Genomic DNA, 10,688 nt, shown 5'->3' with positions numbered 1-10,688 from the left:
GTAAGACTAATCAATTTTAACAATTTTTAAAAGTGTATATATTTCATGATAATACAACATCGTGCCAACTCATGCATTTTGACACCCAAAACAGTTACATCAGAACTGTTTCAATCATGAAAACAATAAATCCTTGTTTCTACAATGGTTTTGTTTTCCAAACATCACATACACATCTGGCACTTCCCAGACAGATCAATTCAACTCAAAAATTCTGACGTGGGTAATGGTGAGACAGGATAAAATATAATCATTTTTGGTTATTGCTCCTTTTGACAAAGAAATATATGATAGCATCTGGTAAAATATAAAATCCACTACATAGCAAAATTTTTGACTGATACAAGAACTGTATATTTTGTAACTGCACAATTTACAGGTTAGAGTTTACATACAGTATATATTTGTATTATGTACACTGTATATATACATACATACACACACTAGATATTTGTTCTAATATGTGCATAATAAAAAATGAATTCCTTAATATTTGGATTTTATATTTTAACATATATTTCTTTGACATAAGGTGCTGCCAGAGACATCTGATTGGTCAGCAGATGGTAAATAAGGCAGGTCAAAAGTCTGCCACTTCTACAAGGATTTTGGAGTCATGATGGAAACACATAACTGAAATCATAAAAGCAATATAACCCATAGGAAATGAGACCTTTTTGTTCAGTTAAGCAAAAATAAATAAATAAATAAATAAGAAACTAAAAATGTTGAAGACTTATCAAACCTCCCTCTTAGACTCCTGAAAAACAAAGCAAAGATGGACCACAACACAAAAAAAACTCAAACCATCAAAAGCTGAGTAAGCGCAGCTCAGCAGTGGTTTCCAGTCTTGCAGTGTGAAATCAGATTTAATTTCAGTCTAGGTTATGCTCCAAAAGCATACAACTTGGAGCAATTATGCCTAATAATCGGATTAAGTCAAAAAACTGCTTAGAATTTTTTGGTCCTGGATTTAGGTCACTTCACCTAGAATATCCACTTGTCTGGGTTCCTGTCTTACATTAGCTTTCATTTATTTTGTGTGTGCTAAATGAATAAATGTAAATGTAAATGTTTGTGTGTGTGTGTGTGTGTGTGTGTGTGTATGTGTGTGTGTGTGTGTGCGTGCATGTCTGTTGGTGTGTGTGTATGGGGGGTGTCATAGTTTTATTTTGACTCTATTACAGCCAGTCAACCAAGTTTTAAAGCCAAGCATACTCTATATTTACCTCTAAAAGCATCTGAGATGCAGCTATCGGGTACTGAGCCACAAGACCAAATCAACACAGAGGTGAGTTTGCACAGACTGTGATAAGCCCAAGCATGTTTGGACTTGGTCTTTTATGGTGACTGTTTCTCAGTCCAGATGGTGCATCAGCAGAGTGCTTTTAACACCCTGTGAGACCTCATCGTCAACTGAGGTTTTTCTTTGTATGCATTCCGAATCATAGCCCACAGCGCCCCCTGCTGAGAGACAGGTGAAACAGCAAGAAAGAGTTCTACAGTTCTACTCTACAGCGGAGGAAGGAAGAGGCAGTGTGGCATGTAGTGGGGACACCAACACGCAAAAAAATCCATTGATATCCATTTATAAAGGAAAGGAAAACAAACACTGAAATAAAAAATAAAAAAGATGGTCACAGTTGAGGATGGTTGCATCCCTGTTAAAAGAACCTTCTTCCAGCTGACGGTCTCTCTCACAAGATTGCAACACACTGTCTGACTCCCACTCCCAAACCCACAGCTATAATTTCTTCTCATCTGTCATACACCCATTCAGCCTCAAACTCACTCAATGGAGACTTTGAGGCTGAGGGTCCAGATGACCTTTCCAATAATGGAGAAGCACATGAAGACAAAGGTCTCAGTCTACTCCTCCACACTCCACACTCCCCCTCTAACCCCACCAGAGATCATTAGTCACCAGCAAGATACAGCACTCTGTGTTCCTTCCTGTCCCTGTTAAAGGGTTCCTTTTGCCACTAAGAGAGTTTCACTTATGGCCGCTGCCTGAATATTCATGAGCACTCAGGCCTGAAATGCACTGTGATTCTGACCGACTGGGCTTTGCAATGATGTCACAAACGTCAAATCAGAACCAGGCGAGTAATGGTCCTGCTGCTCATGAATACTCATTAGTGGCTGTCATGACCAGAATATTCAATATATGCCTTCCCACATCTCAGCGCATGTGGAAAGAAGGCCTATTTAGCTGGTCCAAGACAGGTGGCTGGCTGTATTCCACTATTTATATAACATACTGCATATTCCACTTATATAATTTTCTTTATTTTTTATAACATTCCACTAATACAATAAGAGGAAGGAACCTGAGACAGGAGAGTGAGGCTTCATGAACCCCAAAACGGTCTCGTACATTATCAGCGAGTCACTGATCTGAGCTGACCACGCGGTTTTGCTTTTGAGAGCAAAGTCTTCTGATTGGTTCAAATGAATCTGTGCTTGGCGGCTCATGGTGGCTCAAGCCATTTTGGGGTTTGAGTGACCTCAGTCTCCCATCACCAGATAATGCCGTCCAGAGGTTGGTGGGTTGGCGAAATGTTCTTCGCCTGTAGGGAGGAGCCAAACTGTAGCCCACAAATCTGAGGCTGCTTGGTAAAACAGAAAATGATATCACATCCCTATTGCACTGCAGCCTAAATCACAAAGGCGTGGAACCAATCAGAGCGGACCTCCTTAAGGGAGTCTGTCCATCAAACTCTGACCGGACCACCATTACACTGGTAGTCTGATGTTGAGGCCTAAGAACACAATGTTGGCTTCCTCAACTCATTAACCAGAGATGCAAAGATATAAAACTTCATTGCTCATCAATGCAGTCAGGAACCTACAAAAGAAGAACCCTTAGATAACAGCATGCAAACAATGACAAGAACAGCAGGAAAAACAGCATAGAAATAAACCCCATTTAGAATAAAATATGGTTACAACACTACTCAACAAACACCTACATACTATACAGGTAGGCAGCAAAAGGAGCCAATTACATCATTCCAGCAGAGCCAACCTGAAACAGAAAGTTTGCTATAAAGAATAGCAAAGTTAGTTTTCCGCACACTCCTTGGTTGATATCGGCTGTTACAGTTACTTCAGAACTCCATAAGTCTGACACATGCCTTGGTACCAGCCTTAAATGCTGAGGGGGAAGGACAACAAGGAAAGGACGTGGGACGTGGAAAATCAAGTGATTGAAAAGGACCAAGCATTTAAAGGGACAGGAAACAAACATTCACAACCAAAAAATAAAAACTAAAAAAGGAACAACCAAACAAAACAAAACAAAAAAAAAACTCAAACCACATCCATGTTAGCAACGCGTGGACAAAGAGCAGTACAAGCACTGCTGCCCCCGCCCCCTTCTCTCAGACCACACCCACTCCCATTACCTCTGAATTCTAAACCACACCCACTGTTCAACATAACCACACCCACTGCCCTATCCACAGACTGAGCAGTTCCCCCTGTCCGGCCCTGTCCTCTGACCTCACTGCTGCCTGCTTCCCTGAAGGGGCCTTTCCCCCACAGATGTGTGGATGGGCGTGTCGATGGCTGACTGACAGACATGTGGCCATGGCTGTAACTCCATGTGTGAGGGTGGAAAACTCTGGAATGGGGCGGTCTCTCGAGTAAAGATGGGAATGACAGGATAGAGACAGGAAAAAAAGAAAAGAGAGAGCAAGAGAAAGAGATGACAGACCAAAACAGTAAAAGACAGAGTGTGAAGGGAGAGGAGAAACAGAGAGAGAGAAAGAGAAGAACAGGGAGGGTGTTGTTTCTTCTTCTTCTTACCGTGTCTTTGGAGGACCTACGTCTCTTGATGCTGGAGGCCAGGGAGGTACTGATGGACCTAAAAGAGGTTTTCTTTTTGGGGTCGGGCTCTGCTCTACCACTTTTCCTATCCTAAAATAAACGTATATGTAGAAGAATTATTGATGTTCACTGGAGCAGCGTGTTTGGTTTCAGCCCTCAAACCCAACCACCCTCCTCCCCCACCCTAGAACTTCCATCCCCTCTCTACTTCACCCTGTCTGGTCTGGTGTCACTGTCTCTTCCTCTCTCATCTCCAGATAAAGGGTTTTCCCAGCAATATGACTCAGCAACAAGCCTCTGCCTCCCTCTAGCTGCCAGTCCCTGGGGGACCAGATGGCTGAGCTGGAGAGGTTCGGACTGGTACCGCCTGACTGGTCTCCACAATGTTCCTCAGATCTAGGGCTTTCTGTCTATTTGTTTGTTTAATAAACTATCAGCTGGGATCCATACGCTCTATCCCCCCCCCTCGCTCTCTATCTGTCTATCTATCAGGTTGAGGCTGGAGAACCTCACCCAAATAATTCACACGCACCTTACTTCCTTTGCCCTGAATGCTGACAAAATGGTCCTCTACAGGAAAGTGTATAGGTATACATACCTTTACCCCCCATGTATCCCTGAACCACTCAATCCCTACCCACCACTCAAAGTTCAGGGGTGTCCATCATCCTATGCTTGGACATCTCTGCCCAGAAGACGACCCCGCATAACCTGACATGACAGCTGTCATGTGACTCAACAGCTTCGGTTCAACAGTAAGCTCTTTCCTCTTTCAACATGCCTTTTTTAAACTCTTCCTGCAACTAGTGTCCCCTTTGTGGAGTGGCCTGCCCTTGCACTGGCTCCAGAATTGGTTATCAATTAATCAAAAAAAAAAAGAATCTTCTGAACCTGACACCTTGCCCCTTTCAATGAACGTCATTGGATGAAAAACCATCCCATTGAATGCCCACCATCCCCAACCCTTCCATCTGATTGGCCGCTCTGAGGCCTCTACGGGGTGTCAAAGGAAAGCATAGCAGTGGGTGTGTTTGTATACAAAGCTCATATTATGGTATCCTTACATCCTGAGTCTCTACAGAGGAAGAGGGCTGCGTAGGGGGAAAAAAAGAAAAAAGAAATAAATAAATGTTCATCCTCCACTTTTAAGGTCATTTCACTTCTAAGTCCAAAAAAAGCAAACAACAACAAAAAAAGAAAAAAAAAACATAACAAAAGAGGAAGCTCACCAAAAAAACCCACCAAAAGCCAAGCAGTTTACCAAAAGTTAACCATATATATTTATAAGGATAGGAAGGTGAACCACTGAAATGCACTGGGTCATGAGTAAAACAACAACTGACCAATAGGTGACTGAATAGGTAAATAAATAAGACCCCTTCTGCATTATACCAGAAGTCAGGTATAATGGAAATTCACCCCACACACTTTAGGATAAGCAGGGAGGGATTAGGGGGTATTTTTGGAGAGGAGTGGGGGCGGGGGATGTGTGGTGTGAATTTTGCCTACGGACATGCAGCACAGCAGGGCCGGGCTGGGCGGGGGCGGGGGTGCGGGTGGGGGGAGGGGGGGGTTTTGGGGGACATAACATGACGGAAAAGCAGGATGAAGTTCATGACAATCCAGGCCAGCACTCCCCCGCAGGACGTCCCCGTTTTGTCAGGCCACGTGACCTTTTCGACCCATTTAGCCAACTTGACCCTTGACCCCCGTCCATAGCACACTCTCGGGTCGGACGCCCTTATTCGGGAGGGGCTTCACGCTGCTGCGCTCCTTCCTCACTCTGCACCCCCCCCACCCCCCCACCCCAGCTCCTGGGTGCTTTTGCCGAGGTGGGAAGACTGTTGAGGAGGTAAAGGAGTTTCCGAAGGGGACGGTTTGGTTGTGAGGCCAGAAAGCAAAGGTATCAGGCAGAGAGACATAATATCAAGCAGAGAGATTTTGGTATAAAATCAAGACAAGGCAAAGTGTTCCACAGTTGGGGGGGTGGGGTCAGTATAGGCAAGCGTATAACAGTGCCGGCCGCTTGGTCTTTACCTTTTTTTCAAATGAAGCAGAGCATCAATTAGATTAGTGCAAATCAACCCAAAGCAGGCCCTCTGATCATTGAATGAATAAGATAACTGGTTGGCCCTCTATCATAAACATCATAACCACACCTAAACAAAAGGCTAGGGAAAGTTTTCAATGACTCTGCTTCTCAAAACAAGCATTTTTTTTTGTTTGTTTGTTTCATTTTCTTTCAGATCGGAAACGTCTTGTTGTTCGTTCTCTGGTGAACTGCAATGCTGACCGCTGGTGAGGTTCTGCGTGTGCACGGTCCCGGCATTGGCACCGCATGCTGGAACAGAACAGCTTCAAACCCACAAAGATGCAGAGCGCCGCTGCCACCACTAGAGGGCAGACCTACGGCATGGGACGCACTAGCGCACCAGCAGAGAATTAGCTATAGCACATCACTTTCCATCTCTCACATTTCGCCCCCCCTCAAACAGTGCACCTCTGAATCAGGTTTGCAGACAGCAGGAAAACAAACGCTGTGGTCAGCATAGCCACTGAGACGACGGCCCTATCCACAGCTAGCACGGCGATCTCCATTGCGGAGTTTCAGATAAGTGCAACCAGGCTTAACAAGCGCGTAATGTTAGCGGCTAACATGTGCTAGAAGCCGGAAAGGCACGAATGATGCTGACAATTTGAGTGCGTGTTATTCAAAAGTGCACCGCTTCTGGAGTTACCTCTGTCAGGAATATGTGCACATGCAGCTATTCTTCATGTGCACATATCTGTACGAGCGTATACACACATACAAACATACAAAACATGCAGGCGGTCAAAACGATGGCAACACTCCCTCCTCCAGAAACACGTTCAGTAACTGCCTTGCCGCCGCCCTCAGAGCTTGAGGGTACTAAACTGAGTGCAAAATTCAATCAATAAATGATTTTCACAAATCAATTTTTCCTCGTTCCCCCCCCCCCCCCCCCGACACAGAAAACTGCAGCATGTGACCTCTAGTCATTCTGCAGAAACAGATCCACATGAAACTCAAAACTAAAACAAAGCCCAAAATCTGAGAAATCTACCTCTCTTTACCTCCTATCTCCTCCTAGACAAGCAGGAACGTCCCGATTGGCCCCACTCAAAACGCCACTCAAGCACTCCCTTTTGTCTGGCCACAAACGGATGGTACAATAACGGCCTCTCAGGGGGACAGTGGTGTTTGTGTGTTTCCTTGCTTGGCTGGAGTCCCATGGTTCTGACCGCCTGTGAGGGTCTATAGATATAAACACACACAGCTGACAGATACAGAGTTCGAGAGGCGGATGACAGACAGCGTCAGAGGGACGCTGGCGGGCGGACACAGACAGGGGGGCGGGGGGTGGGGGGGGAGCGCGATGCTTACCTGCCTCGGGGGCCGCTGCCCCGCTGAGCGGCAGAGGCCTTTGTGAAAAGAGCGGAGCCCAGCTTGAAGCTGGCCGTCTCCGCAGCGAAAATCACAGCCTGGCAATGCCTACCGCAGCGCCGCGCGCCCCGACACTGACCGCCCCCGACCCCCTCAGCCCCCCCCCCCGCCCCCCCCTGACCCTGCGCGCCTGTCACAGATACAGCCACAGCCTCGAGGGGTCTGAGGCCTGGCAGAATTCTCCAGCGCTCTTCAGCGTCTCAGTGAAGGACACCGAATTTGAAGAGAGGGAGGGGTGTCATTATTCGGCTTTTGTAACGGCTTTATATTAAAACTTCTGAGGTAATGCGTCTGTTTTTGGGGCTGATTACTTTGAAAGGGGGGGAGGTTGTTGTTTTGGAAGAGGCTTGCAGAGAGATATGCCACATGATCGCTGTTCAGTCATGTATAAACGGAATGTTTAGCTGTTCATGATTTTGTAAGAAGAGAAACTATGAAATGCGGTCTCACTAATCTGGAATATATTCAGAATTTTTTATGTTTTACATGTCTATTCATATGTGAGATATGAAATTTGCCTTTGAGTATTTTGCAGCTTACAACAGCTTTATACTGTAGAAGTATAACCACGAATTGTGACCACAGAATAGACTATAGACGCGCAAACATGTTTTCATAGCTCCTAACATTCACCATTTTGTTTTTTTTTTTTTATTGAATTTACACATCAGTTATCATATTGACTAGGGGTCATTTGCTGAACACCAAAAATCTATAAAGAGGGCCATCCTACCCTCGCCAGAGTTAAGGGGGTGAGTGACACCTTCCAATATCCCCCCATCTTGTAGTAGAAAAGGAACAGTCCATGCTGAATTACATCATTGACCCCGGATCCTGCCCACAGTGAAGGGTACATCAAAACTGGGCTAAGTATTAACAGACTGCCCTCTGTAAAGAGAAACTACCCACTATGGTGTAGTACTATTTTTAAAATCATAAATCTGTGTCATGATAATAACAATTATCATTGTTATTAGCATGTTTAATGCAATTACTTTTATATTATCATTTTCAACATTATTACTGTTGGGATCAACAGTGTTATACTAATTCATGTTTAAGATTTATTATGTTATTCTAATTATATTTATGTGACATGAACTATACGCAATTACAACCCCCCTCACGTAGTCCTTAGTATTTTATTGTTAGCATGGAGTGGCTAAGGCGCTGAAGCGTATTCGGCTGAATTTACTACATCACCCTGCAGCAGAGTTTTGGCACAAAGCGATTCTAACGGACTGCCTTCGCCTGAATCTGACGTGCTCTTTTGCCTTCCTCTTCCTCACTCCCTCTGCTTTATTGTGCCTGTTTTAGCAAAACCCCGCGATCCTTAGCGCTAGCGGCACAAAAGAAGCGCACAGTTGGTGCATGCCATGAACTGGAATGTAGGTTAGGCGTCTGGTGGTCTTATTTCTCCAGTTTGCTATGTTTTTGTTTTGTGTTTGTTTTGATTTTAGGGTAACTCCAGTTCTGACATAGCGGATGACATGGCAACGGGATGGTTAGCTTGTTTACGTACTAATGTTGGAGTCCCGGAAGAGCCCGCAACTTGACTCCCTGTGGCTTCCTTACTGTCCTGTAGGGACAGACAACAGACAGGGGCTCGGTTGACCTTTAGGTCTGAAGCCCCTGGAAGCCCCTGGAAGCCCCTAAGTAGCCGCAGAAGCTCCTGGGTTACCAGGGAGACGGCTGCAGCTCTTCACCTCATGCCACCCTGTGACACCACAGCAGAACCAGGCTACAGGGCTGTGATGCACTCAGATTCCAGCCTGACCCCTTGTGGTGACAAATGTCAGAACAGAGGGGTGAGGACCCAACAAGGATGCCTTCTGACCTCTGACCCCAAGCAGCCCAAGGCCACAGGCACACAAGAGGAGACCCAATGTCATCATGACTGCTCACCCCCAGCCCAGAGAGGAAGGGCCCTGCTTGGCTTCTCATCGGCCCATCTCTGCCCCTCCCCTCTGGATGCTGGAGTAAAGAGAGTAAAGGGAGAAGAGAGCGCAGGAGGTCATACCTGCAGGTTCTTCCTCCAGACGTTGACGGCCGCAAAGGCCAGCTGCATCTGCTTCCTGCGGGCGTCTTTGTGGCGTTTGTAGGCGATCTCGATGAAGATGAGGAAGATGCCTGCCGCAATGCCTCCAGCAACCAGCATGAACACACCTGCGAGGAAAAGGGACCGTCAGAACCCCCCGACCCTGTCCTCCGCCAACCACACTGGCCAAAGCTGCAGTTGATTCTTCCCAAAGCCAGCGGGCGAGCGTCACCCATGCTGTAGGAGCGATGGAATTTATTTATATCTTCTCCTCTTCACGTCCTGCTGCTGTGGAAAATGGTGGTCAAAATGTACATCACATCTAAAACATCTAAGACAATTTCCACCTCAGCAAGGTGGACCGAGTTGGACAAAAAAATCTACAGTACCTTACCACTGCAGTTTTTGTCCAATCGATCAACTTTCCTGCGGACCCTGAGAGTGGACCATACCTGCCATGTTCTCAAAGGTGAGTGTGGCTGGGGCATTGCTCCTGGAGTCACACTCCTGGTATCTCACCCAGGTTTTGTCCAGGTCCTCCATGAAGCCATTTTCATGGGAACTGCAAGGAAGGTGGGGGGGGGGAGGGGGGTTGGGGGAGGGGGAGAGGTCATAAGTTAACACCTGCATGTCCCGGTAGGTCCAATCCCAGAATGCAACAGAGAGGGAAACAGCAAGATGGCAGCGCATAGAACACGAGGCAGAGAAGGAACACAAGAAGCCACGAGGCGCAATGAGGGGGGGGGGGCAGCGTGGGGGGGCGGACGACGTCGCCTTGCCGCTTCGGCTGGGACAGACCTGAGGATTGCCAGGGACACGTTCTGTTTCCAGGGGCTGTCCTTGCGCATGCCAATGCCAAAGCCCGAGCGGAAAAACAGCTCTCCCGTGGTCACCAGGTCGCACTTCTGCGAGGCCTCAAACTCCAGCACCGCAGAGTCCCAGATGAAAGCATGCAGCTTGCTGTTGGGGGGGGGGGGAGTGGAGAGGGGTGGGGGGAGGGGTTACGGTGTACAAGTACAAGTGAGTTTCCAAAAAAAAAAAAGAGACACGCCGTGATCGTAGCATTAGCACTAAAAAATGAAATCCAATGCCGGACAGAGGCTTCCCCCATTGGATTCCCACAAGACAAAGAGTTCAGTTTTTTTAAAATTGCACACACCTGCAAGCAAGGTTTCTCACCTCAACCTTTAGGCCTTACCCCTGTTGAGCATCCATGTGGCTGGCCTATAATAACCTCTGTCTCTCTCTCTCTCTCTCTCTCTCTCTCTCACAGGGTCGTGGGCCTGCCCCGAGGGAGCCGCTGACCTGACCCGCCCGTCCCTGCGGCAACGGGCCCACGACCCCCCCGCCGAC

General features: G+C 46.8%; 1 protein-coding gene across 15 annotated transcripts in view; it reads right to left on the bottom strand.

Moving 5' to 3' along the window:
* grin1a (glutamate receptor, ionotropic, N-methyl D-aspartate 1a) overlaps positions 1–10,688 on the bottom strand; it is a 37,279-nt gene that overhangs the window by 3,692 nt on the left and 22,899 nt on the right. For 4 of the 15 annotated variants that reach the window (XM_036529700.1, XM_036529701.1, XM_036529704.1 and 1 more), the window contains 6 exons: positions 10,134–10,295; positions 9,788–9,897; positions 9,318–9,463; positions 8,820–8,876; positions 4,896–4,922; positions 3,091–3,921 (listed from right to left, as the gene is read on the bottom strand). In XM_036529700.1, coding sequence (XP_036385593.1) covers positions 3,313–3,921; positions 4,896–4,922; positions 8,820–8,876; positions 9,318–9,463; positions 9,788–9,897; positions 10,134–10,295 — 1,111 coding nt within the window. In that variant the 3' untranslated portion in view covers positions 3,091–3,312. Of the gene's footprint in view, positions 1–3,090; positions 3,922–4,895; positions 4,923–8,819; positions 8,877–9,317; positions 9,464–9,787; positions 9,898–10,133; positions 10,296–10,688 lie in introns of those variants that run through there. The other 11 variants (XM_036529713.1, XM_036529714.1, XM_036529715.1 and 8 more) reach the window with 6 other exon arrangements.

This window comes from Megalops cyprinoides, chromosome 5, assembly GCF_013368585.1.
Source record: "Megalops cyprinoides isolate fMegCyp1 chromosome 5, fMegCyp1.pri, whole genome shotgun sequence".
In the NCBI taxonomy this organism is placed as follows: domain Eukaryota; kingdom Metazoa; phylum Chordata; class Actinopteri; order Elopiformes; family Megalopidae; genus Megalops; species Megalops cyprinoides.
This window is presented reverse-complemented; position numbering and strand designations above follow the sequence as displayed.